General features: G+C 41.0%; 1 protein-coding gene and 1 long non-coding RNA gene across 4 annotated transcripts in view; one reads left to right on the top strand and one right to left on the bottom strand.

Moving 5' to 3' along the window:
* itga4 (integrin alpha 4) overlaps nucleotides 1-2,643 on the bottom strand; it is a 140,004-nt gene extending 137,361 nt beyond the window's left edge. Inside the window, exons 1-2 of the mRNA XM_069935867.1 lie at nucleotides 2,564-2,643; nucleotides 812-1,084 (exon numbers count right to left, since the gene is read on the bottom strand). Of these exons, the coding sequence (XP_069791968.1) occupies nucleotides 812-852 (41 nt within the window). The 5' untranslated portion in view covers nucleotides 853-1,084; nucleotides 2,564-2,643. The remainder of the gene's footprint in view (nucleotides 1-811; nucleotides 1,085-2,563) is intronic.
* Nucleotides 1-27,601, top strand: part of LOC138762234 (uncharacterized) — an 82,681-nt gene that overhangs the window by 8,247 nt on the left and 46,833 nt on the right. For 2 of the 3 annotated variants that reach the window (XR_011356848.1, XR_011356849.1), the window contains 2 exons: nucleotides 7,293-7,407; nucleotides 8,821-8,912. This is a non-coding gene — a long non-coding RNA (uncharacterized lncRNA). Of the gene's footprint in view, nucleotides 1-7,292; nucleotides 7,408-8,820; nucleotides 8,913-27,601 lie in introns of those variants that run through there. The other variant, XR_011356850.1, reaches the window with a different exon arrangement.

The following is a 27,601-nucleotide window of genomic DNA, read 5'->3' as shown; positions in this document are numbered from 1 at the left end:
GGCTGTATTTATTTCAATGTAAGGAAAGGCAGACAAGTTTCGGGTGTGAATTGGCATGTGGAATTACGATATGATTGAGACTTGGTTGCAGGAGGAGCAGGACTAGTAGCTCAATGTTCCGAAGTTCCATTGTTTCAGACATGATAGAGGGGAAGGAGTGGCATGTCTAGTCAGGGACTATATCACAGCTACGCTTAGACAGGGCAGCCCAGAAGGCTCGTCCACAGAGGCCATATGGGTGGAGCTGAGGAATGGGAAAGTGTGACCACACTGATAGGGTTGCATTATAGTTGGCCCAATAGTCAGAGAATTGGAAGAGCAAATCTGTAGAGAGCAAGCAGACCAATATAAGAAACAGAAAGATGTGATGGTAGTAGATTTTAACTTTTTAAATATTGGATGGGACTCCCATACTTTAAAAGGGCTGGATGGCTTTGAGTCTGAATGTGCTCAGGAAAGTTTTCTAAATCAATATATAGAGATACCAACGAGAGGGGATGCAGTACTTGATCTCCTATTAGGGAACCTACTGGCAATAGAACCAACGGTAGACAGTGGACATATGATCGAATAGGTTTCAAGGAGATATGTGGAGAACTGGGATTGACGAGATTTCTCCGAGGATGAGCATAGGTTTGATAGCTAAAATGGCACATTTCTGTATCTTAAAGAAGTATGAAAAATATGTGAATATCCAAACATACACTTTCCCAATAATCCGAGATGCCTTTTGTGCCTAGCCATGTAATCATCTCCTTTTGCAAGTTGGATTCCACAGTTTTCTGGGACCGAGAATTTCACAGTCACCAACCTCTCAGTGAAGACATTTCTCATGTTGGTCCTCAGCCACATTTTGATACTGTGATCCTTGATGTTAGCACCTTCTACCCCCTCCTCACAACATCCAGTCTGTAGAATTCCATCACAATCTTCTAGGTTTCAATAGAAGCTCCTCTCATTCCAATAAACACAAATGAATATTGGCATATTTGACCCAGCATTTCCTCATAAGACCTGCCACCCCAAGAATCAGTGTGGTGAACCTTTGCTGCTTTTCCAATACTCCAGATGTGGTTTCGTCAATCTACAAGGAAAAGAGAAACGTGTCGAAAGGTCAAAAATGCGCAAGCAGGAAGAAAAGTGTTCGACTCACCTGAAAATAAAGTATTCCAAAACTTATTCATTGAAGCATGAGAGGATAGAACTTACTCTCAACATCCATCAGACAAAAGTTTTCTACCAACCTGCCCCAATACAATAAAGATCCACATGAAACCCATGATATGGACCACAACCCACATCAGAAGAGTCATTTCTCAGTGAAGCCAGACATCAATGATGAAGTTCACCTCCTCCTTCAATGCATAAGCACAGCCTTCGGCCACTAGAGGAAAAGGACTTTTGAAGTTCAATACCACAAACAGCACCAAATTCTGACTCCATCAGGCACCAGAGATCCCTACCATAGACATGTTTCAAAAAAGAATTTTGACGTATTTAATCTTTTTTCAATGTTTTTATTAACATTGAAGTCTCACATCCAAAAATGATATTTGTTAAAAGTCAAAAAGATAAATTACACCTGAATCATATAATTTCATCCAAGATACCCCACATTTTAATCAAATTGTACTGATATTTTATTATTTTATTACAAAAAAGGAAAATTTAAACCCACTACCAAGAAGGAAGATGTTTGGGCAAAAAAAGGCACAATTCTCACGAGAGAGATAAATTACATCATTAGTCAACATTTATCTTTCTTTTCTTTCTTCTTTGGCTTGGCTTCGCAGACGAAGATTTATGGAGGGGTAAATGTCCACGTCAGCTGCAGGCTTGTTTGTGGCTGACAAGTCCGATGCCGGACAGGCAGACACGGTTGCAGCGGTTGCAGGGGAAAATTGATTATCAAAGGTTATAAAAGTAATTCAAAAGGGGTCCCCGCAGTGTTTGAAAAGTTGAATTCAAATCAGAAATTGAGCATCTATTCTTCTCTAAATTTAAACATGACATGACATCACGCAGCCATTGAGCATGAGTGGGTGGGGTAACGTCCTTCCATCTGAGCAACACCTCCCGCCCAGCCATAAGACAAATAAAAGCTCGTACATGTAGCTCAGGTTCTGTTAACGTTATGTCACTCTCTCCAACAATACAAAATAAAGCAGTTAAGGGATTAGGTTTAAATGAACTTTAAAAAGCACAGAAAAAGTTTAAATAGTTCATTCTAATATTCAGGAACATATGAATTAATGAGTAGGAGAGAGTGGCTGGTTCATAAAGAAGAAGTGTTAACCAATTTGAAAATTACATTGCAAGTTTCTTCAGAAATTAAAAGCTGTAGGTCCTTTTCCCAGACTTTTTAAATTTTATCTGAGGGAGCCTCTCTTATTCCCAACAACATATCATAAATGCTAGCTATTGAACCATGATAGAAAGGTTGTAAATTAAAAATTACATCTATTAAATTCTTACCACTCCTCTTAGGAAATGTATATAATTGAGATGACAAAAAATCTCTAATTTGTACATAACGAAAATAAAGTATTCTTAAAACCATTACCTCTGACCACATTTTTTCAAAAAGCTTTGAACTCCACAGTTGACAAAGTTCACTCTCTCAGATCACAGCATAAAGTTAAGATGGCAGAGTGTTGAAAACAATGAAACGCAGCAAACTGAAACTGGTCCTCAAAGACCCTGCTATTTTTTTACCACAGAATAAACAAGTAATACGTGTAGGGGAACCTGTATTACAAAAACACATTATGTGCACAATGTCCGTGTTTGGTTTCTCTCTGATAAGCAGAGTCAATGCTGGGACAGCAAAACCTCTTCTATAATTTGGAAATCAGTAAATGTTTCAGATGTGCAATGAAGCTTCCTTGGGGGTTTATTTCAGGAACATACAAAGACCATCTGTTCAGCAGTATTTTTTCTGCCATTCTAAATAAGGCTGGCATGTTATTTATATCAAAGTATATTTAGTTTAACCCTTGAAATGAGTGACAAGTGAATATTCAATCTGCTAAATGTTAGAAATTAGTTTTAGGTGCTAGATGATGAGTAAAATCATATATGTCATATCAGTCTCAATAAATCATTACTATATGATTGAGACAAATTTTTGCATCTCTTGTTACTGCTAAGTGATCACATTATCACCTCTGTCAGAAGATCATTGGTTCAAATCCTGCTTCAAAGGACTGCCTGCCCACAATCTAGTACCGAGAGAACAAGTCCACTTTTCAGATGAGACATGAGAAGAACAAACACCTCTATTAGATGGATATAAAATATGAAGGGCTGTGGGTAAAGATGGAGATGAGAACCTTAAGTATTATGGATGGAACAGTCCCGTCAGAATCCTCTAAGGGTTGGGGAAGATGTGTCTGGTATAGGCGAACGTTTTGGGTCCAGCGACCATAATGACATTAGCTTCAAGTTATTTATGGAAAAGGATAAGCCTGGTGCTCATGTTGAGAATTTAACTTGGATGAAGGCAGATTTAGTGGAAATGAGAATGGATTTAGGAGGAGTGAATTGGGGCATGTTGTTTCATGGCAAAGGTGTGTTAGGAAAGTGGATGGCCTTCATGGGGAAGATTTTGCGTGCAGTGTGCTAGGCATAGGGAACCCTGGTTTTCAAGGGATATTGGTGATCTAGTTAAGAAGAAGAGGCAGATGGAGAGCAAGTATAGGCAACAAGGAACTAATGAGGTTCTTGAAGAGTACAAAAAAAAGCAAGAAATTACTCAAGAAAGAAATCCAGGAGGGCAAAAAGAAGACATAAGGTTGCTCTGGAAGATAATATGAAGGTAAACTCAAAGGGGTTCTATAAGAATATTCAGAGTAAAATTGACTAACGATCCTCAAGGAGACCAATTTTGTGTGGAGCCTCAAGGAATGGGGAGATCTGTTTTTTTGCATCAGTATTTACTCAAGAAACTGGCGTAGTGGATACAGAAGGAAGGGAAACAAGCAGAAAAGTCAGGGAGCAGATGGAGATTAAGGAGAAAGAGGTGCTTGCTGCCTTAGAGTGAATAAAATAGATAAATCACTTGGGCCATATATGATATTCCTTTGGGCCTTCAGATTTCAGGGGCCCTGGCTGATATATTCAAAATTTCCTTAGCTATGGGTGAGGTGCCAGAGGATTGGAAGGTAGCTCATGTTGTCCCATTGAATAAAAAAGGCTCCAAATAATAAACAAGGTCATTATGGGCCAGTGAGCCTGACATCAGTAGTAAGTAAAATATTGGAAGGAGTTCTGAGAGATAGGTATTTGGGCAGTCACAGGCTGATTAAGGACAGTCAGCGTGGCTTTGTGTGTGATAAGTCATGTTTAACAACTCTTGTGGAGTTCTTTGAGGAGGTTACTAGGAAGGTGGATGAAGGAAAGGCTGTGGATGTTGTCTACATGGACTTTAGTAAAGCCTTTGACAAGGTCCCAGATGGGAGGCTAATTCAGAAGGTTATGGCACTACGTATTCAAGGATAGATGGTAAATTGGATTCAAAATTGGCTGTGTGGGAGAAGCCAGAGGGTGGTCGTGGATGGTTGCATCTTGGATTGGAGGCCTGTGACTAGTGGTGTGCCTCAGGGATCCATGGTGGGACCAGTGTTGTTTATTGTATACGTCAATGATCTGGATGATAATGTGGTGAATTGGATCAGCAGGTTTGGTGGTAATATAAAGATAAAAGGCATTGTGGACAATGAGGATGGTTATCAAAGCTTGCAGAGGGATCTGGACCAGCTAGGAGAATGGGACAGAAAGTGGTAGATGGAGTTTAATGCAGATAAGTGTGAGGTGATGCATTTTGGAAGGTCAAACTAAGGTTGGATATATAGTAAATGATAAGGCACTAAGGTGATCAGAGAAGCAGATGTACAATGTGCAGATATATTGTTCCCTGAAGGTGGTGTTGCATGTGTACAGGGTTGTAAAGAAAGCTTTTGGTATCTTACCCTTTATAAATCAAAGTATTGAGTATAGGAGTTGGGATGTTACTTTGAAGTTGTTTAAGTCATTGGTAAGGCCAAATTTGGAATATTGTGTGCAGTTCTGGGCGCCTAAGTACAGGAAGGATATCAATAAGATTGAAAGAGTGCAGAGAAGATTTAATAGGATGTTGCCAGGTCTTCAGGGGTTGAGTTTCAGGGAAAAATTGGATAGGTTATGACAATGGTTCTCAACCTTTTTCTTTCCACTCAAATATCACTTTAAGTATTCCCTATGCCATCGGTGCTCTGTGATTAGTAAATGATTGTTTAAGGTGGGATGTGGGTGGGAAGGGAAGGTTGAGAATCACTGTTCTAGACCCAATTGTTACTGAAATATTTTGCTTGAGAAAAATTTGTCATTGGCCCATTTCCTTTGGAGTTATGAAGACGTGCACATAACGAGTCAATTAGGTACAATTAAAACAGTGGTTTTCAAACTTTTTCTTTCCACCCACATAGTAGCAGCGAGAAGAGAGCGTGTGCTGGGTGGTGTGGATCCTTGATGATTGCTGCTGCTCTCTGGTGGCAGCGTTCCCTGTAGATAATGGTGGGGAAGGTTGTACCTGTGATATCCTGGGATGTGTCCACAACCTTTTGGAGGGGTTTCTGCTCAGGGGTATTAGTGTCCCCATACCAAAACATGACACAGCTGGTCAGCATGCTTTCCACCACACATCTGTAGAAATTAGCCAGGTTTTCTGATGTCTAACCAAACCTCTGCAAACTCCTCAGGAAGTAGAGGCGCTGATCTCGTTTCTTCATGATACCATTAGTGTGTTGGGTCCAGGAAAGATCCTCCATGATAGTGACTCCCAAGATCTTAAATTTGCTCACCTTCTCCACCTCTGATTCCCCAACCTCTGGCCTTCACTTTGTGGTCAACAAATCAGCTCCTTGGTTTTGGTGACATTGCGTTTGAGGTTGTCGTAGGTGTACCATTCAGGCAAGTAGTCAATCTCCCTCCTGTATGTTTAAATTTAAATTTAGACATACAACATTATAACAGGCCTTTTTGGCCCACGAGTCCATGCAGCCCAATTTACACCCAATTACCCTACACCCCCAGTACGTTTCAAACAGTGGGAGGAAACCGGAGCCCCAGGGAAAACTCACACAGATAGTATGAACTCCTTGCAGTCAGTACAGGATTCAAACCTTGATTCTGATCGCTGGCACTGTAAAGCTGTTGTGCTAACCATGCCTCCCCAAGGTGATGTTGACTCATCACCTTTTTTATACAACCCACTACTGTGGTATCATCAGAAAATTTGTAGATGGTGTTATTGTCGTACTGAACCACACAGTCATAGGTGTAAAGTGAGTAGAGCGGGGGGGGGGGGGGGTGGCGTGTGCTAAGAACACATCCCTATGGTGTTCCAGTACTGATGGAGATTGTGGAGATGTTCTTACCAATCCTCACTGATCATTCTTTGGAGGTGAGCAAATCCATGATCCAGTTACATAGTGGGGTGTTGAATCTAGGGCTTGGTGTTTTCTGATCAGTTTTGAGGGGGTGGGGTGATTGGTGTTAAATGCCAAACTCTAGTTGATAAAGAGCATCTTGGCCATCTCACATGGCTTTGTATAGAGCCATTGAGATGGCATCTGCTGTAGACCTGTTGCTACAATGGGCAAATTGGAACAGATCCATGTCACTGTTCAGACAGAAGCTGATATGCTTCAACACCAGCCTATTAATACACTTTATCACTATTGATGTAAATGCGATTGGTTAATAGTCATTAAGGCACGTTATTACGCTCTTCTTCGGCACCAGTAAGATTGACGCCTGTTTGAAACAGGTGGGCACCATGCCCTGCTGAAGTGTCCTGTTGAAGATATCCTTGAATATATTTGTAAGTTGGTCAGCACAGATTTTTAATACTTGGCTGGATACTCTGTACAGACTGGATGCACTCTTCAGATTCATTCTCCAGAAGGCAGTCCACATGTCATCCTCAGATATGAACAGAAGGGGATTACAGGTGAAATGGGGGTAGTACTTCCTCATTACCGTGAGGGGCGCTTGACAAAGTGGCAACTCTCTGTCTTCTTTTCGGTAGATAAATTCAAAGAATTTCATGTATGTTACATTCTCAAAAAAAATTTATTACATGAAAATAATGTAATTTTTAGTGTGGTCAAATCGGGCAAGGATGGCATTGAGTTCCTCTGGGAGTGAAGCTTTTCCCCCTGCTACTTTACTGGATTTAGTTTTGGAGCAGGTTATGTCATTTAGACCCTGACACAGCTGTTGGGTGTTAATTGTTGTTTCATTTCCAACAGGTATCTCCACTTTGGCCGGGAGATGGCTTTTCCAAGGTTACACCTGGTCCTTCTGTATTGATCTGGATTTCTGGACTTAAATGCCTGAGATGTGGCTCTCATCGGGCTCTGAAAGGTGAGGACATGGGAAATAATATCTTCTTACAGGGTGAAAGGTGATGAGGCGAGAGCAGGAGGGCAGGAAATGGAATAGATGCCTTAAATTATGGGGAAGGAAAATGCACCATTGGAAGCATTGGTGTGGAGACCTTGTTGGAATGAACATGAGAGAATCTGAGAAACTGAATGAAATAGAAAGGAAGAAGAGTGGAGTTAAAGGCCAAGTTCTTCAAAGTGAGAAGAAACTCTGCCAAGGAAATATATTTTTGGTGAGAAAGACCTGGTTGTATCTCCATTCCCTTCAGGGCAGCCAACCTGGTGGGGAACAGAGGTACAAAATAAAATATTATAAAATATATAATATCACACTGGTATGGTTAGTGCAACACTATTTCAGCGCCAGTGACCTGGATTCGAACCCAGGGCCTTCTGTAAGGAGTTTGTACGCTCTCTCCTTGACTGTATATGTTTCTTCTGGGTGCTCCAGTTTCCTAACATATTCCAAAACCTGTTAATTGATGTAACTCCAAAATTGTTTATTTTTATTTTAAACAAATTAAAATCAGTGAATATAAACAAGTTGCGGGAAAATATCAAAGTGGTGGAGGCCTTCAGAAGATGCAATTGACATGAACAGGGAGAAACTAGATGAAGAGAGAACAATAATATCATTATAGTTGGAAGAGTTAAGTTTTATGGAAGCACAGGATGAAACAATGGAGTTGGTGAAACCAAGAAAGAATGTCTCATCACCAGTGCTTATGAACAAGCACCATGACTCAGCCTGGCTAGCAATGATAAGAGCCCTCCCAGTCAGATCCTTTCTGTAGAACCAGAACATCACCAGCCATCCATGTTGTCCCTAGATAACTGTGGTGGAATGGAAAAAGTCTCCCACCTCTTTGCAAAATGCATATTCACTTAGTGCGTGTGGAGCCTGATGCAAGAATCTTTGTTACGGTTCATCCCCAGCAGCAGCGTGATGCAGGACTCTCTCGTTTATGGGCTGTTCCCGGGGATGTACACAGTTCTGAGATCCAGAACTGCTGGAAGATCAGTAACTCAGTGAAAGATGCACTTTTGTCTGCCCAAAACCTATCAATCTTTCAGCGCATGGAGATATAGGTGTGAGAACGCTGCCGACTGGCGTATTCCATGCTGCAGGAGTAATTGCTGAGGGATGCACTGAGGCTTGCGAGGGTGCTGTGGGGGAGGACCGCTGTCTAGAGTCCTTCTGTTACTGTGCATTTAGGGTTTGAGACTAAGGGGAAGCCCTTTAAACAACAGAGAGATAGTAGCAACAAGGTGCCACAGTGATGGTAATGGTGTAAATTGAAATTAATGTTGTGGTGGAACCAATGTATTACTGTTGGCCCCGCCCCTTTCTGATTGTACTTGTGACTCCTCCCCCTTGATTCCCCTAATAAAGGCGGCAACACCATTACCCTTCCCCAGAACAAGTTCAGGACATGGGTCAGCAGCATGAGATGCACCGTCTGTTTATGGTAATAAAAGCCTATCAGTCAGGTAACTTCTAGTCTTTGGAGTTCTTGATAACGCATCAAATGTAACAATGTGCCGTGATGGAAATGTATGGATACAAAATTAAGGATGGGGGGAGATTTTGATCGATTTTCCTTTGCAAATAATTTATTGTGAATAAAGTCTATATGTGTTTTCAAAATGTATGTTTGCATCCAATTGATGCTGTGGGACCTGCAGACTGTCTTGTTTCATGCCTTTTGTTGTATGTGGGTTTTTTTTAAATTTTGAAAGACAATTGTTGATATCAGAAGCAAAGTCCAGCAAGAAATAAATCATTCAAGGGAACTAAGAGAGAAGTGGGATAAAACATTAAAAACCAGTGTTTAGCTCCGTGGATGGCGAACGGGCCATCGTGGCTTTGCTTCCCTATTTGCAGAAAATAAATGGTGACACTGCCGAAGTTAATGTAACACCAGCACTGCCACTGGCAGGGAAGAGCAGAGAAAATCGCCCGATTCTAATACTGGCGGCTCTGTTCAGACGTTAAATGACCTGTTAAAGGAGACGCGGTGTTTTTAAACTAAAATACTGCAATCAGTGGTCTTTGCCCAAGATGGCAACAGCCACAATGAGTGCAGACTCCAGTGAGCAGCAGACTGAGGCAGGGCGCTAGAAGTAGGGATTAACACCCCTCCCACACTGAGAAGGAGAAGCAGTGGAGACAACACTACAGAGCGGTGACCATGGCAGTAAGTGGCTGAGAACCGGAGGGACCCGCATAAGTTGTGGGCAACCAGCATTCGGGGGACCCACGTTGGGCCGCGGGCTGCTGGAGATTGGCTCATGGGAACCAGGTATTGGAACTGGGATTCGAGAAGGGCTCCCAAAAAGCTTTGAGTGCCGAAGGGTTCCTGGTCGAGCCGTAAGTTTTGATCTGGAGCTCAGGTTGTCAATAGGTCGGGGTTGCAGAGGCTGCGGAGGCTGCGGGAGTGTGATGGAGCTGAATCCACAGACTATGAAGGGGCTCTTTTTTCCTTCTCTTTCTCTCTTACTCAAAGGGGTGCCAAGTGACACTAATGGCAACTCTTTGTTTTGCGACAGAGAGAAATTTCATGTAATATTCTTCTTTGGCTTGGCTTCGCGGACGAAGATTTATGGAGGGGGTAAAAGTCCACATCAGCTGCAGGCTCGTTTGTGGCTGACAAGTCCGATGCGGGACAGGCAGACACAGTTGCAGCGGCTGCAGGGGAAAATTGGTTGGTTGGGGTTGGGTGTTGGGTTTTTCCTCCTTTGCCTTTTGTCAGTTGAGGTGGGCTCTGCGGTCTTCTTCAAAGGAAGTTGCTGCCCGCCAAACTGTGAGGCGCCAAGATGCACGGTTTGAGGCGATATCAGCCCACTGGCGGTGGTCAGTGTGGCAGGCACAAAGAGATTTCTTTAGGCAGTCCTTGTACCTTTTCTTTGGTGCACCTCTGTCACGGTGGCCAGTGGAGAGCTCGCCATATAACACGATCTTGGGAAGGCGATGGTCCTCCATTCTGGAGACGTGACCCACCCAGCGCAGCTGGATCTTCAGCAGTGTGGACTCGATGCTGTCGACCTCTGCCATCTCGAGTACTTCGACGTTAGGGATGAAAGCGCTCCAATGGATGTTGAGGATGGAGCGGAGACAACGCTGGTGGAAGCGTTCTAGGAGCCGTAGGTGATGCCGGTAGAGGACCCATGATTCAGAGCCGAACAGGAGTGTGGGTATGACAACGGCTCTGTATACGCTTATCTTTGTGAGGTTTTTCAGTTGGTTGTTTTTCCAGACTCTTTTGTGTAGTCTTCCAAAGGCGCTATTTGCCTTGGCGAGTCTGTTGTCTATCTCGTTGTCGATCCTTGCATCTGATGAAATGGTGTAGCCGAGATAGGTAAACTGGTTGACCGTTTTGAGTTTTGTGTGCCCGATGGAGATGTGGGGGGGCTGATAGTCATGGTGGGGAGCTGGCTGATGGAGGACCTCAGTTTTCTTCAGGCTGACTTCCAGGCCAAACATTTTGGCAGCTGAAGAGCTGGCTGTGAATGGGCAACTAAAGCGGCATCGTCTGCAAAGAGTAGTTCACGGACAAGTTGCTCTTGTGTCTTGGTGTGAGCTTGCAGGCGCCTCAGATTGAAGAGACTGCCATCCGTGCGGTACCGGATGTAAACAGCTTCTTCATTGTTGGGGTCTTTCATGGCTTGGTTCAGCATCATGCTGAAGAAGATTGAAAAGAGGGTTGGTGCGAGAATACAGCCTTGCTTCACGCCATTGTTAATGGAGAAGGGTTCAGAGAGCTCATTGCTGTATCTGACCCGACCTTGTAATATTACTGTGGTGACATACCACTAGCCTACTGCAGGGGCTGACCTCTGTACTTGCAGGAAGATCACCAGAGGACAGACCACACCCGGCCGGCTGTCAATCAACCTCCCGGGATATAATCCTGAGCCGACCCCTCCCGAGCCAGTCACTCAGGACCCACCAGTACAGCTACTGCTGTAGCAGAGACTTCTAGCTGAATAAAGCCTGTTGTACAGCCTTTCTCGAGTTTTGTGTCTGCTCACCGCTGCAGCCGTGCATCCCAATTCCATGTTCTGTACTATTACACGACAATAAAATAATCTTGAAGCTCTGTTTAACCTGTGCGTCTAGTTTTAGCTGTTATTGGAGCTTGTGGAAAGCCTGCACAAAGCTAAATAGGATAGGAAATACAGTCAGTCATTCCTATGAATTTCAGTGACGTTTTGCATCAGAATCCAAACAAAAGAGGGTCCAGACAATCAGTTGTTTGGGTCAGCAGCTCTATATATTACATTAGAAAATGTTTAGCATCTTGCTTCAAGAATTCAGATTTTTCTATCAGGTTTTCTGGTATGCTCTGCATCAGAGTACCCAGCTGTTTAGCTTTGTACGATAGGCAATCTGACAGTGATTCATTTTTATATAAGTATTTATGCACTTTTTAAAGAAAAAAGTACAATTAAGTCTTTACATTATTTTGTGCTTTCCTGCTTTGAAGTAAGTACTCAGTATACTGCAAACCATGAAAGCAGATGGTTCTTATCTGCATTTCTTTTCTAATTTTTGTTTTAATAGAGCTCATTTAAATGATTCACCCTTCATGACAATAATCACGGTTCAAGTAAGTCACGGTTCGTTATGCAAACTCACTGCAACTTGTTTACACCTTGTTTAGGTGCAAATGGATATGTCATTAGCTATGAAAAGAGTTCAATGTTCAACAAATGAATTAATGGACAAGGAGCCATCAACTCTAGATATCAACTGACTTTTGATTTACTTTTGTTGAAATAAAATAATTATTTCTCCTCTTTCAAATACCACATTATACCACCCAATTATTCGATACGTGAATATTTTAGGATGTGAGAGTTTTATTTTAAAACTCATGATGGTCTAAACTCAGTGCCTCACTTACTTTTTGGATCATGCACCTGTGAACCAAGTCCATAGAAATTATAACATACTTAAGCAACAATAGGTGAAGGTATATTTGAAATAGCCTGAGAACACTCACTGAAATAAAACTAACATTTTTGGGCTGCACTGTCATGTCCAATGCTAAAGAAAAATAATTATTATTTTATATTTGTATCATGACCCAAATTCTTATTGGAAGTTCAATGTTTCGATAAACTGCCAATATTTTGCATAAAAGATCTTCAATTTTCTGGAAAATTTGGCAGTCTTTTTTTTCGATCAAGGAATTGAGAAAAATATAATTAAAAGTCTGAACACTATAAAGCTTTTTTTGCATACCTGACAAATCTAGGAAAATCAAAGCAAAAAAAAATCAGATTTTGCAAATTTTAAACAAAATGATTTGGTAAAATGCTAACCATCTTGACCTAAAATGTTAGTGTTTTTTTCGCCCCTCTCCGCAGAGGCTGCCTGACCTACTGAATATTTCCAGTTTTTTGTGAGGTTTTGTTGTTCATTATTAGGGGAAAAAGAAACCCCGGCATGAGAATTTATACTAAAATTTAGAATGGATGTTCTTGTGCAGGTTGAATGGAATTTGCACAATGGCACCCAGCCCAGAAGAGACCAGGCAAAATTGCACGCAGATGAAACCCGGCAGAAAAGGGCAAGGAGAAATGTAATGCCCTTACATGAAGAACAGTCATTGTTTTGAATTGTAAAGTTGTTTTAAGAGAAACCAAGCTAATGTTCCCCACAAAAGAATTATCAGTACTTGGATAGAAGTAGCATGCCAGGTAGCCACTTGAGAAAACCATTCAAATGGCATTTTTGCAAATAGAATTTTATAAAATCTCATCCCAGGAACTATAATGGTCAATTTAGAACATATTTCATTTTGGCTCCCAGTGTCAGTGTCAATCGTTCTTGGATCAGGTACCCCACAGTCAGCAACAAGACTCAGGTTCTTTTAATCTGTATCTACAATTAATACAAACACCAGCGAAAGGTACTACTGCAGCATTTGTTAATTCCCCAAATGGGGTCTTGTCTTGCATGAATGAAATTGTCACATCAGAACTGAGCTGGAGACAATGTTACAGACATTGCCCATTCAGAACTGGAATTAGCCTACCAACATTTATTTCACATTAATTCATGATTGACGACAACATTTTTAATTCATCTCTCTGCACCCATTTCAACTTGTAAAAATTAAAAAAAAAATGCTGTTCCAGACAACAGTACAACAGCCTGCAGCAAATAATGAAATCATGGGTGGGGGGGGGGGGGTGTTATTATTACTACATGGTGATGTCTGTGGGACAGCTGAACACATTGCATTAGCTGCATTATTGAGATTTATTTGGGTATCAAACGAGCACCCCGCTTTGATGTCACTTTATCCTGTTAGCACCCTTCTCAACATAGCAATTGGGAGGACACATGATGCAAAAGTGGGTGCTTGTAACACATTGTAACAACTACTGCACTCATGGCACCCAAATAACAGGCCAAACCTTGCAGCTTATAGATGTTAACGTTTCTATATATTTGCATGTCAGTTACAACCATGGGTGTTCAAGAACAATAGAAATTCATAACCAAAGCAGAAACATTCCTCGTTACTAGGGTCTGGTGAAGTAGTTGAGCTACACTGATGTTTAAATGACAATAACATTATCAATTTAAAAATGACAATAACATTATCAATTTAACTGTAGCTGTATGAAAAGATGGCAGATTCAGGGAAATGTTCTGTGTGGCTGAGAAGTGGGTGGGAAGCCTCAGCTGTGTCACACAGAGCCAGGAGTACAGCAGTAAATCCAGTTTAAAAAAAAAGCTGCAGTCTGGAGTCATCCCGAGGAAATTACACTGATTTAATTTCCACGCTGTGCGGACATTTGGCACCACTTGGACTTGTGCCCTGACATCTTCATCTGAGATGAACTGAATGAAATAAAAATCTCACAAAAGGTTCCAATCGTATTAATATCAAAACACTGATTTTTCTTTTGTCAGTTCATTCTGAAAATTTGTTTTTTTCTCCCCAAGATGTATTCCAAAGCCATTTGTACTGGCAGCACATTATTTATTTTAAGCTTCAGCTATCACCTTCAAAAAATGTGCAAAAAGATATTATGCCAGAATGCCTCAGCTGTAATAAAGTTTGGCACCAACAGCTCACCATATACCTGCACCATCCTGTGCAATTTAATTGGCATTCAGTGGGTTGATAAATGAATTGGCTTTAATGGGACAATATACATGACATATGCAGGACTCTCCTGAGAAATAGGATTCATTTTTGTTCTTCACACTTCAGCATGCCGGCAGATACCAACACAGCCTTTTCCAACAGCTGTGCCGCTGTGAATAGGACATTCCTGCCAGCACCACAACCCACTGCTTTGTCTCCTGTGGACACCCACTCAGTCCAGAGGTTGAGAGCTCTTATTTATAGTCATCTGTTTCCACGCTCTTGCTATCACAAATCAGAAATTTGGAGTATGAAATTTTATTTGATTTCTGTAGCCATGAGCATGTTTTAACAATCGAGCGTGCATCAGTCGTCGAATTAGTGCCGAAGAAAATTGCATTTCGTGGTATTAGTTGTAAACTAATGAACTGGGATGAACACAGTTGCAGGCATGTCTGGTTCATAAGGACAAATAACTCTGCACCTCATTTCTAGGCCCTGAGAAAGGGCCTACAGCCTCATTTGCTTGTTTGTTGCTTAGCTTTATCACAGTGCATGCTGTTGGCCACTTGTCTGCAAGTGGAGGGGTGGGGGGGGGGGGGGGGAGATATGTGTGAGTGTGAGAGAGAAAGCGAGAGAGAGAGAGAGAGAGAGAGAGAGAGATCCCAACTGGGTGCCAGCTTGCTGCTCAGATTTTCACTTTGAGGATGCCTTGTACATGCAAATAAGCTCAAGGAAACTGAGAAACGAAACGGTGTGTGACAGTTTCTAATTACTGAGTAAAAACAACATATGGAAACTTCATTGTCCATTTCATCCCTCAACATGTACTATCAAGTTAGATTTCTTTTGCTTAATCATTCTCTCTAGAGCATTCAGAACGGTTTCATTTGTTTGAGCTGTGCAAAAGCATCACTTGACGGGGTTGCATGACGATTTCATTTGCCAGATCCAGCTTTAGAGATCATTAATTCTTTAAACCTTTAATCATTTTCTCTTCTCACTTAACTCCTGAAGCACCAGCTTCAGCAACTATTCATGACAGAAGAATAATGATTCTTAGAATGTGGCACGAAAATATTGATACAAAAGGTATCCTAAAATAAGAATTGCTTCATGCCTGTGCCTCAATTACAAAAACTGATAGGGGGAAAATTATAAAAAATGCCAAAAGAGTTAAAATTTGAAGAATAATCATTAGTCCAGATTTGAAAGTTTAGTCAGGTCAAGGGATTGAGACAATCGTCAGGGTCTGTCTCAGGACAGCAGAAATTCTCTCAGGGTTACTCTCATCCCCTCTGGCCACAGCCACAATGTCAGTTAATGAATCAGAAAAAAAAAACCTGGTAACCAGATGTCCCAGCTTATTAATGCACACATCATTTTCAAAGCAGCCTGTAATGGCATTCAATGAGCAATTGGTATGGAACAGACACTGACAAACTTACAGATCTAATTTAAATCCACGTTTCACTGCGTAACTTTTCAAGTGGAAGTTTCATTGCCATCAAAGACAATTTATGAACTGATGGTGCTAATTTGCAAGCAAATAGTCATCATAATCAAGACTTTAAAATGATCTCCCATGTACTGAAGGTTTCTCCGAAGCTACTTGTGTTTTCATATCCTTGTATTCCACCTTACTATTAAGCATTTTCTTTTCAAACCCAAATGACATCACTGTTCCTTTTGAACAGCTGCTGTTAATTTTAATGTCAGTACTGCAGTATTATTTTATGTTCATATCCCAAAAGTTGTCAAACCTTGTATAAATTACACAGAAAGTAGGGGAGGGGAATAATGCCTGTTATGGTTAACCAAGGCTGTGAAAATATTAGATTACGAGCAATCCTCGACCAAACTGCTGAAAGAAGTCTATAAAGCTGAAAGGTAATGCGTTTTAAAGAATATTTTTTGACAAAGAGAATTGCAATGTCAAAATTCTTCACAGAGCACTGTTTTGCCAAATTTGTTGGCCTCTAAGGAGCACATTAGCGCCATTCATTTGTGAACAGTTGCCCACCTTTCCCAATCTACTGTTTTGCTTTCTTATCATCTCTCTGTTGCAACTTTGGTCTTAAAATGTTTTTTTTCCACTTTGAAAATGTGTTTTGTTGTGCCCATGTCAAAATAAGAACAAGAAATTGTTGTTCACAAACTTAATGCAGAGTTCAGGAAGTGAAACAGTTTATTATCACTAAACATCAACTACATAACAGTAATGCAACCAACTACCCTGAATTAATCATTAATCAGGACCCAAGGACGAGCAGCAAAGGTGAGTAATCTGGATACTCCAAGTTTCAATCAAACTTCTAATAAATTATTATTAGAACCCATATCCTAGGCCAAGGCTTAATCATGTACATTCAGGCCTTGTCTTTGAAAAAATATTCTGTTACTTCCAATCTGTATCAATCTGCCAGAGGAAGTGGTAGAGTTGGGTACAATTGGACTGAACATTAGTATGTGGGACTAGTTTAGGTAAACAACTTGGTGACTTGGGCATGTTGGGCTGAAGGGCCTGTTATTGCACTGTAAAACTCCACAACTCTGACTGTTGATCATCAAACCTTGTTGCATTGAAGAACAGATAGCTAATGCAAAACAAGGGATTTCCCCTTCGTTGATGTGCACGGCAAATGGATGATGGCCTACCCTTGAAGCTCCATACCTCATTAAAAATACTCTAAATTTAATTACTTTTTGAAATATTTTCTTTGGTATTTAATATATAAACAATTGAACGATACAATCATACAATACACTTAAATATATAGAAAAAAGATTTCAAATGTGGTCATAATTCAAAGGACCAACGCACATTGGTAATAGTGTAGTAAAATATAACATTAAACTAAAAGAAAAAACCCAACCCAAAAGAAAGAGAAAAACAAAATTGAAAGTTATTTTCGAATGAATTATAAATTTCTTTAATTTTGAAAAAAATAAAGGAAAATGTTTACAATTGTCTTTCCCTCTCATTCTGTAAGAATTTTTTTTAATCAATTGTATTATTCACAGTTGAGCAAAGCCATTATCAGTTATATTATCCAGTTAAAAGAAAATAGAAAAGGAAACCCAATGAACTAAAAAAAGAAAAAAAATTAATTCCTAATAATGGTTTAATTGTAAGTGGGGATGGATTTTAGGTAGGGGTCAAGGGGAGTAATAACAGGAAAAGTGAGCTGAGAGACAAGCAAGAAATCCTTGTGCTTTCATTGCAAGGCCCAAACTATTTTAACTCATGACCCTAAATAATCTGAAGAAAACATGTCTCACATTAACATTGAAATGGAGGAGGAAGGTTAGTGCAAGCACTGGGAGAGAGAAACCAGCTGGAGCAAGAGAAGGGTGTGCATTCCTGCTCCTTCCATCCCAAGATAATACAATAGAAAAAGATAGAATTTATCTCTGGCTGTTCCACAACTCCCACCATACAGGAGCTTTCAAAATACAAGTTAATACGCAGCTGTGGAGGGGGGGGGGGGGGGGTGGGCCGGCTAATGATATCCTCTAGAGTCTTTAAAAAAAAAAGCTATATGACCTGGCTATCGCACAAATGGGGAGAAAATTGCAAATTCCCAGATGCAAAGGGACTTGGGAGTCCTCATGCCAAATACCCTGAAGGTAAACTTGCAGGTTGAGTCAGTCGTGGAGGAAGCAAATGCAGTTCTGGTATTCATTTAAAAAGGAATAGCATGTAAGAGCAGGGATGTGATTTTGAGGGTTTAAGGCACTGGTGAGAGCCTTAACAAAGGATGTGCTGATAGAGATGGTTCAGAGGGGGTTCAAGGACGATTCCAGGAAAGGGTTATCATATGGAGGACGTTTGATTACTCCTCGCCTGTACTTTAATAGAATTTAGGAAATTCAATGTCTTTATTGAGTTTAATAAAAAAAATACACACATATTAATCCAATACATAGATTGAGATATAAGACCATTTGTATTTCTCAAATAATACTTAAATCTTACATGGTGTAAATTGTGTGTATTCCTGGCAAACCCCTTTTACAAAATATCTCAAAAGAAAAAAAAATTCATGTTCAATGGTTGCAGGAGGTCATGTCCTTCCTAAGTTTAGAAGAAAACGAGATACCATGTTAAAGACGTAAAGGTGAATTTTTCCAAGACGTGGGCCCCATTCATGGAGTGTCACCATAATTTGACAAATTAAGGTGTTTGGATGCTCCCAAGCATTTGATTTCCAAATGTCATCTTTTGTTTCCTAATTATTTTATATATGCAAGTTAACTCTGTTAACTGGGGGAGGGGGGGGGGGTGGGGGGGTCCTCATTGAAACATGTTGAATGATGAAAAGCATAGAGAGAAAGAGTAGATGTAGAAAGGTTGTTTCCGATGGTGGAAGAGTCTAGGAGAAGAGGGCACAACTTCAAGATTGGAGGGCGTCCACTTCAAACAGAGATGTGGCAAAATTTCTTCTGCCAGAGGGTGGTGAATCTTTGGAATTTGTTGCCACAGGCGGTTGTGGTGGCCAAGTCATTGAGTGTATTTAAGAGATAGATAGGTTCTTGATTAGCCAGGGCATCAAAGGTTATGAGAAGAAGGCCAGGCAGTGTTGATGAGTGGGAGAATGGATAGGTTTATGACTGAATGGCAGGTAAGGTTTGATGGGCTGAATAGCTTTTATGTTAATTAAGGCAAAATCTGATCAAAACATCCATTGACTTTCCACCATGCTGGCTATAGGTTTTTAAAAATCTACTTAATTTCAGAAAGGCATACTCTTGGATCTGAAATACACTTTCATTTTAAAATAACTCTGATAATCGATCTGTGATAAGGACATTTTCAAATCCTCTATTTTCTCCGTTGAAACATTCTCCAAATCACGTCAGAGTTGACGAGGAAGCAAAAGCAATAAATGGCACTTAATAGCAGGAAAGAATTTATCGGGTGTCAACCAGAGTCATCGTCAAATTAAAAGTAAGTAACATTATTCGAACAGATTTTGTTCCCAACCCCATCACAACTATCACACAGAACTTCTCACCAGTTATTGGGGTTCATCCCCCGGCGCACTGTACCTAACACTCAGGATATGTTCCCAGAAATAAGAGTGCTCATGTAAACAGTACTAAAAGGGTCATAGCTGTATTGGAGAGAGAGAAAAAAAAATGTTATGGACAGCAATGAATGCTGTGTCAAGAATTTGGTGGTCTGCCCTGTTACAATGCAGTCCTAGTAATTTACACCAATTCTGCAAGAATCATACCAGTTTAGTGTTGACAAACTGCCTGCAAGGGCTTGGGTTGGACAAGCGACTCAACACTGAGATGTAGAGGTCAGGCTGATGGGTGAAGGTCGCTCCTGGGAACAGACAACACCAGCTCCATCCATGTGTTACGTTCTGTTAGGGTCATGGTCATAGTGAAAAGGTTTGTTTTGCATGTTATCCAGCAACTTTATCCAAACAGAAGTACAGCAAATAAAACCCAGCATTGAGATATGCTGAGAGATCAGCTTCAGGAGCGCAGTAAGGGCCACCTTATGTGGGAAGTTCTCTCAGTAGCCTGTTAGTTGCAGGAAAGGAATGATCCTTGAATCTGATGGGTGCACGATTTCACCCTCTTGAATCTTCTTCCTGACCGGAGGAGGGAGATGAGTGTGTAACTGAAGTGGGCAGAGTCCTCTAGTACATTGGCTGCTCATCGTCTTCTGTTGGATGTGACAGAAACTGCTGTCTTCTCATCTACATTAACCCAGTCCTGAGATTTCTCCAGGGCAAGAACCTCATTGGACCAGGGGCATCTGTTGGAAAAGAAACTTAGGTCACTTTAGGTGGGAAAGAAGAGAAAAGGTGAAAGGTACAATAACAAAAGGAAGGAAACAGAGTGAGCGGAAAAGGGAGAGGAAGTACATGAACGGAAAACCAGATCGTAGGTCAATGCAAGCAGGAGGCCAACTTCAACAGGTGGAATTGGTCACTAAATGAGTCGAGTTCCTTGTAATCTTTCCCACTGCTGAAAGCTCTGCCCAGGAAGATGCTATAAGCCAGCTGTAATCAATTTTTCAAAAATTATGCAAACAATGGACAATGCCATTTCAATTTGGGCATCCTGATTAAAGAAGTTTAGATCAATTTCATCGTATTTAGTTGATGCACTTTGTTTTACTTCTTTCTTTTTAAAATATCTTTATTGAGTTTAATAAAAAAATACACACATATTAATCCAATACATAGATTGAAATATAAGACAATTTGTATTTCTCAAATAATACTTAAATCTTACATGGTGTAAATTGTGTGTATTCCTGGCAAACCCCTTTTACAAAATATCTCAAAAGAAAAAAAACTCACCCCCCCCCCCCCCAGGCCATGAATCAAACCAACCCCTTCGACTTAACAGAGTTAACTTGCATATATAAAATAATTGGGAAACAAAAGACGACATTTGGAAACCAAATGCTTGGGAGGATCCAAACACCTTAATTCGTCAAATTATGGTGACACTCCATGAATGGGGCCCACGTCTTGGAAAAATTCACCTTTACGTCTTTAACATGGTATCTCATTTTCTTCTAAACTTAGGAAGGACATGACCTCCTGCAACCATTGAACATGAGGAGGTGGGGTACTGCCTTCCCATTTCATCAAGATTGCCCGGGGAGCTATCAATGAGGTAAATGCTCAAATTTGCTTCTGAGATTAGGTCAGTTGTGTTATCCCTTCCTGAGGAAAACCAATTTGAGCAATTAAGGGCATGGCTCTAATTTCACCTGGAAAATAACTTCTAAACATTCCAATGGTCACAAAGTACATGAACAATTCTAATTTAAGGAGAAATAAAATACAAAATATTAAATCTGGACAGTGTATAGAGCATGAGAAAATAATGATAATAAATGAAACAGCAGAATGGCTGAGTTCAGTTAATGATAAAGACAAAACAGCAAAATAACATTACTAGAAGGTTTTTTTTAAAAAAGGCCTACTCAGTAACCGTACAAAATGGAACATATGGTAAAAACAAGGCAATGCAATACATTGTCACAATGTGTTACTGCAGCTTCCTGCCATGTGCCCATATTTCCAGTGTGTAAATTTCTTATTCTCCACCAACTGCTGCGGTGATAAAAAAAAAGAACTATAAAAAAGTGAGTAAGTCCTGTAAGCTCATCTCAATATGCTTGGCAAAAAAAAATTAATTATTGCAAAGACTCAAAATGACAACACCACAGTCTGTGAACACCTGAAATAAAGATGCAAAATTGTGGATTAGGTGGTAGATAGCAGCTGTGGGGTTACGGTTTCATTGTGACTGGAAATGGGCATCAACTTTCAAGAACATTCATGAGGTTCAATGCAACAAAATATAAAGCAACCTTTGTAATTCACATCGACCTGAAGTATTACTCCTGCACCTGTGCAGACAATGTGGCATAGAACTACAGAACATTACAGCACAGAAGCAGGACCCTTCAGCTCTTCTAGTCTGTGCCAAACCATTTTTTTTTGCCTCGTCCCACTGCCCTGCACCCAGTCCATAGCCCTCCATTCTTCTCCCATCCATGTACCTGTCCAAATTCTTCTTAAAGGTTAAAAATGAGCCCGCACTCACCACTTCACTTGGCAACTCATTCCACACTCCCACCACTCTGGGTGAAGAAATTCCCCCTCATGTTTCCCCTAAACTTTTCCCCTTTTTACTCATGACCCATGTTCTCTGGTTTGCATCTCACCTACCTCCAGTGGAAAAAGCCCATCTACACCCCCCTCATAATTTTAAATATCTCGATCAAAACTCCCCTTATTCTTCTATGCTCCCGGGAATAAAGTCCTAACCTGTTAACCTTTCCCTATAACTCAGTTCCTGAAGTCCATGCAACATCATAGCAAATCCTCTTCCTACCTTATTGATATCTTCCCTGTAGTTTGGTAACCGAAATTGCACACAATACTCCAAATTTGGCCTCACCAATACCTTGTCCAACTTTAACATAACATCCCCACTCCTGTACTCAATACTTTGATTTATGAAGGCCAATATGCCAAAAGTTCTTTAGAACCCTATCTATCTGTGATGCCACTTTCAGGGAATTATGTATCTGTATTCCCAATTCCCTCTGTTCTACCGCACTCCTCAGTGACTTACCATTTACAGTGAACTGGGATTAACTGGTAGTGTGTGGTACTGATGGCTGCATCATATCTGCTCACATATAACCCTGGTTTCCCGCCTAAACCCAGAACCTTTCCGAAGACCACTGTGAAACCCTACCCATAGTTATAAGCTAATTAAATAGTTTGTTCTCCCTCCAGTCGTGAGAGCTTTTATTCACACTACATTTTTATTAGCTTATTCCCTAAATGATGGAAGCGCTACTCAAGCCAGGTATGCTACTGATAGACCTTCTGTCCCCTGATGTGGCTGAGGTGTTCACATACAGGCTAGACTGCTTCCAGGCCTTCGTGAATGTAGCCAGAGATGTCTTCCACATCAAAGAACTCAGGAGGTCCGCACTAGTTTCGAGGGCTGGAACGAAAGGGTATGCAGTCATCAGGGACTGCACCAGATATGATGCTGCCATCAAGGTGTTGAAGGCTCGGTACCTGGTCGCAAAATGAGGTTCTAGCGAGGCACCGACTCGCTCTACGTCACCAGCAGCCAGGAGAGACCATCAATGACAACCTGCTGGATATGTGGACGCTTGCCAAGAAATTCAGGTACGAAGCGGCTACAGGCCACGTTCATGAAGTAGATCAGATCCGGGATCCTCCAGTCGCAGGGACCCGCTCGAGGTACACGAGGCAGCAACTATTCGAGTCAGGTAAGAAGGACCTGGCTTGCCACGTTGAACTGACCAAATCATTAGAACAGGCCAAGATCAAGAACAACGACCTTGAAGCCAGTGAGCTCGGCCACCCTGGTGACCCCTTCCAAGGACCGGCTACTCCCACTACCCCAGTCCTAACACCTGCCGCTTCGTGTGTGAGGGAGCGCTTTTTCTGCGGCAAGAGCTAGCATCATCGATCTCATTGCCCGGCTAAAGACTCAGTGTCTTCTGGATGTGGCAAGAAAGACATTGGGCTAGGGTTTGCCATGCAAGGGAAGCCCGGGGAAGCACCACTCCCAGATCCGATTCCAGCCCCAAGCCATCTGCCCCGAATTCACCCGAACCCACTTGTTGTGCTACACAGCAGTGTAGCAGTGAGGAAACATCTTGCCACGACCCAAATTCAAACTCAGCACCATCCTTGTTAGAGGAGGAAGGAGGGCCCCAAAACCCAACAGCAGTAGATATAATAATTGCCTGCAACCAATGAACTTGGAGGAATGAGAAGTGAGATTGGACTGTGAACCAAAGAACTTTTCTGAACTTACACATACACATTACATACACGTGCACTTAGAATTAGAAGGGGGTTAAGTGAGGTTAGTTAAGTCAATCATGATAAGTTAAAGTGTGATTATGTTTTCATATTTAAAGATAATTAAAAGCAACTTTTGTTTAAGTAACCATTTGTCTTGGTGAATATCTATTGCTGCTGGGTTTGTAATGTCCACATCAAGAATCTAAGATTTCTTCAGTACCAACTTCCAAAACTTCGGCCTCTATCTCCTTCTTGCTTTCAGAGACACAATGTCAGGTTCTGCAAGTTATAGCAGTATTTACAGTTAATCACGTTTGGCAAGGAAATTACCATAAATCAGTGGTTTTCAAACTTTTTCTTTCCACTCACATACTATCTTAAGTAATCCCTATGCCTTAGGTGCTTAAGGTGGTATGTGAGTGGAAAGAAATAATTTGAGAATCACTGCCTTAAAATAATCCCAAGATCATGTTATGGCAGCAGGCAACATTTTAGCCAATCATTCACCTATGTATGTCCATGCTGCTGTTAATAGGTAATTTCTTTCATCATTTTATTATGAGCCCAGAGGACCCCAAAACCCAGCAGCAATAGACATTCACCAAGGCAAATGGTTACTTAAAAAAAAGTTGCTTTTAATTATCTTAAAAATTAAAATAGAATCAAACTTTAACTTATCTCTGTTGACTTACTTAACCTAACTTAACCCCCTTCTAATTCTAAGCGCACGTGTATGTGATGTGTGTGTATGTTCAGAAAAGTTCTTTGGTTCACAGTCCAATCTCACTTCTCATTCCTCCAAGTTCACTGGTTGTAGGCAATTCTTATGCTGTGAACAGAATTTAACATTTATAAAGTTCACCAGGCTTTGGTGCTTGAAAAGTAACAGGAAGGTTCTTGTCAATTTTCAGAGAGAGATTTGTTGTTCCTTTTTAATCAGCCACTTCAGTGTCTTGCTGATGAAACTTGTCCCTTCAGGGTTCTCCAGATGATAACCTCTTTCTTTCAGGCCACCACAGAGTTCCTTTCTGTTTCACTTATTCCAAGTGAAACATTAGACAGCCAGTCGTCTCCTCTTGCATGAACCACAAGGGCTTTGACCAGGCTGTATTTCAAAAAGGGGGTTTTCCACAAGCTTGCCAGCTTGTCCTGTTTCAGTCCCAGCTGTTGTCTGCTGGGTGTTACACTGTACAAGTGATCTCCCTCTCTCTCTCTCTCTCTCTCTCTCTCTCTCTCTCTCTGAGAGAGAAAGTCTATTTGACTCTCTCTGCTTGCAAAACCACATGAATCTCTCAGAAGAGCAAGCTCTCTTCCAGACTGCAGCAGCTCCGATGTGCTCTTTCATCTGTTGCCTTTGGTAAACAACAATCCATTAGTGAAGTCTCTTGAGCACTCTCCAAAGCTCTTGCAAAAGCTGTGGAGCCAATATATCTACCATGGGGCAGAGCTCCAGTATTTCAAATAAGATCTGTTTTAAAGTATTTGTATGTGACAAACCTCTCCCAATTTATCTCCCAAAAACATATCTATATACTCTGTCACAATTTGCACTGAAGAGAAGTGTTAGTGGATTGTACTTTCAAATAAAGTTCAATTAGCTTTCAATGCAAACTTCAGAAGTAGCATCAAAGTAAAAATAATGGAAAACTAAATTCCAATTATTCATAATTTACTACTTTGATGTGTCACAACTAAAAGAAATTGGACAACAATTTGCAAGAACCAAGAATCTTTAAATGATTTTCATAAAGAATTGTAATTGAACGGATTTGTCATCATTTTGCCTGCTGAAGACAGGCGCACTGTCCCAGAAGGAAATGGCAGAACTATTTGCCTCCCCTTCCACCATCAGACGCCTCAACGACAAACTCAATCAGGAACGCATTTCAGCACTCATACTGTTGCATTTTCTTGATTTTTTTTAAAATCTCTGTATTGCCCTGTCAGTTTGTTTATTTTTTAAATTTGTTTACAAGTGTTGGTTGTGTACAGTTTTTTTGTGCATTACCAATAAGTGGTCATTCTGCCTTGCCCACGGAGAAAGAATGCCAGTGTTGTATGTGATGTCATGTGTGTACGGACAAAATGCATTTGAAATCTGAATAAAATCTGAAATCTACATCCTACATACATGTTAAATGTGTAGGTGAAGTAGTATCTTGATGTTCTCAACTCCACTTAATGCAGGCACCCAGTGTTAACCTGATAGGCTTTACTGGTGTAAAAGCATCACAACCCTTCTTTCCATCACCGTCCAAAATGTGTGTCCATTTGCTGATATTTTCCTATCTATAAGACTATTGTGCATTTACATCACAGCCCTGATTAAAACTGACTGACGGTTACTGAACAATACATCAGGCCAGGAAATCTGATGCATTGATTGGCAGCTACTGCTGTAACTGCCAGCTATTGCCTGTTTGCAGTTGAAAGGCAGCCCAATTGTTAACCACCTGCTCACTATCGAGTCCAAACACTTACTCCTCCAGCCTTTGCATTGGGGGACATCCCTTATTTCAACAAAGAAATCCACTCAACCTTTCAAGCTCTTAAAGTCCCCAACAAAGCAATCCCATCAATTCCATTCTCCTTCTCTGTAGCACCACAACTTATTCTCTCTCACATGGCTACTAACTCCCCTATCATACTACCATTCACCGACACTAACGGGCAATCAATCCATCAGTGCATCTTTGGAAGGAAACTGAGGCACCAGGCGGAAACACTCGATAATGGGGAAAACATGCAAACTGCACTCAGACAATATCCAAGAGACCTGGGTTCCAGGCAATGCGAGGACGCCACACTAACTGCTGTTCTACCATGCTGCCCATCCTAATATTTAACAGTATCCATGGATCTCTAGGTAAGTGAGACTTTTGGAAGGGAGAGGGTCTTTGATTGCAGAGAAATGCAACAAATACCAGATAATAGGGGATAGTGTTGAAAGCTTGGAGAAGGAGAACTTTGCAAAGAGGTTTAAGAGTTGGTCCACGAGAGCTTTGCAAAGAAGTTGGTCACAGGAAAACCATGCACAAGAGCAAGGACAGATAATGGGCATTTACATTTCATGAGAAACAAAAGGTGGGCACCAGTCTCTGGGAAAATGCTCAAATTGGTGCAGCAATAACTCTCAGTTTTATTTCCAGGCACTCACAGATTCTGCCAAAAAACAACAAAAGCACATTTTTTAAAAAAAGCCTTGAAATGCAATTCCCACAGTGTTAAAACTGATTGGATGGTGATCTGTATTCATTTAGCTCTATGCTAATATCTTAGATATCAATTTGCATAATCCATATGTGTATTGTAGGTTTCCCAATGTGGCAGAAAACCCCTGGGCTGACTGCATTAACCTTTATTTCTATGGGAAGATGTGTCTCTGTTCCAGATGTTGTTGTGCAGGTCATTGTGCAGCAGATGGTAACATTTTGTGACAGCTTGTCTTCTGAAGTGAAGGTGGCAATGACAGACAGCTCTCTGCTGCGCTCACATGCATATGGAGAGGTCTAGAAGTGTAGGTCGCGGGTTAATGATGGATGGAATCGAAATATCTTGAGTGTCATGGCATCTGGACTTGTTGGTTCCTTCTGAAAACGTTGTCGTTTTTGGAGTCGTGCATAGCGATCTGAACCCTCAGCGTAATCCCCATCTTCACAATGTTTAGCCGTGTGGTTCACGTGGGAGCAAAATATTAAAATAATGAAGTGGAATATGAGCAGAG

This window comes from Narcine bancroftii, chromosome 4 (assembly GCF_036971445.1).
Source record: "Narcine bancroftii isolate sNarBan1 chromosome 4, sNarBan1.hap1, whole genome shotgun sequence".
NCBI lineage: Eukaryota > Metazoa > Chordata > Chondrichthyes > Torpediniformes > Narcinidae > Narcine > Narcine bancroftii.
The sequence above is the reverse complement of the archived record's forward strand: the minus strand, read 5'-3'. Positions and strand labels throughout refer to the sequence as shown.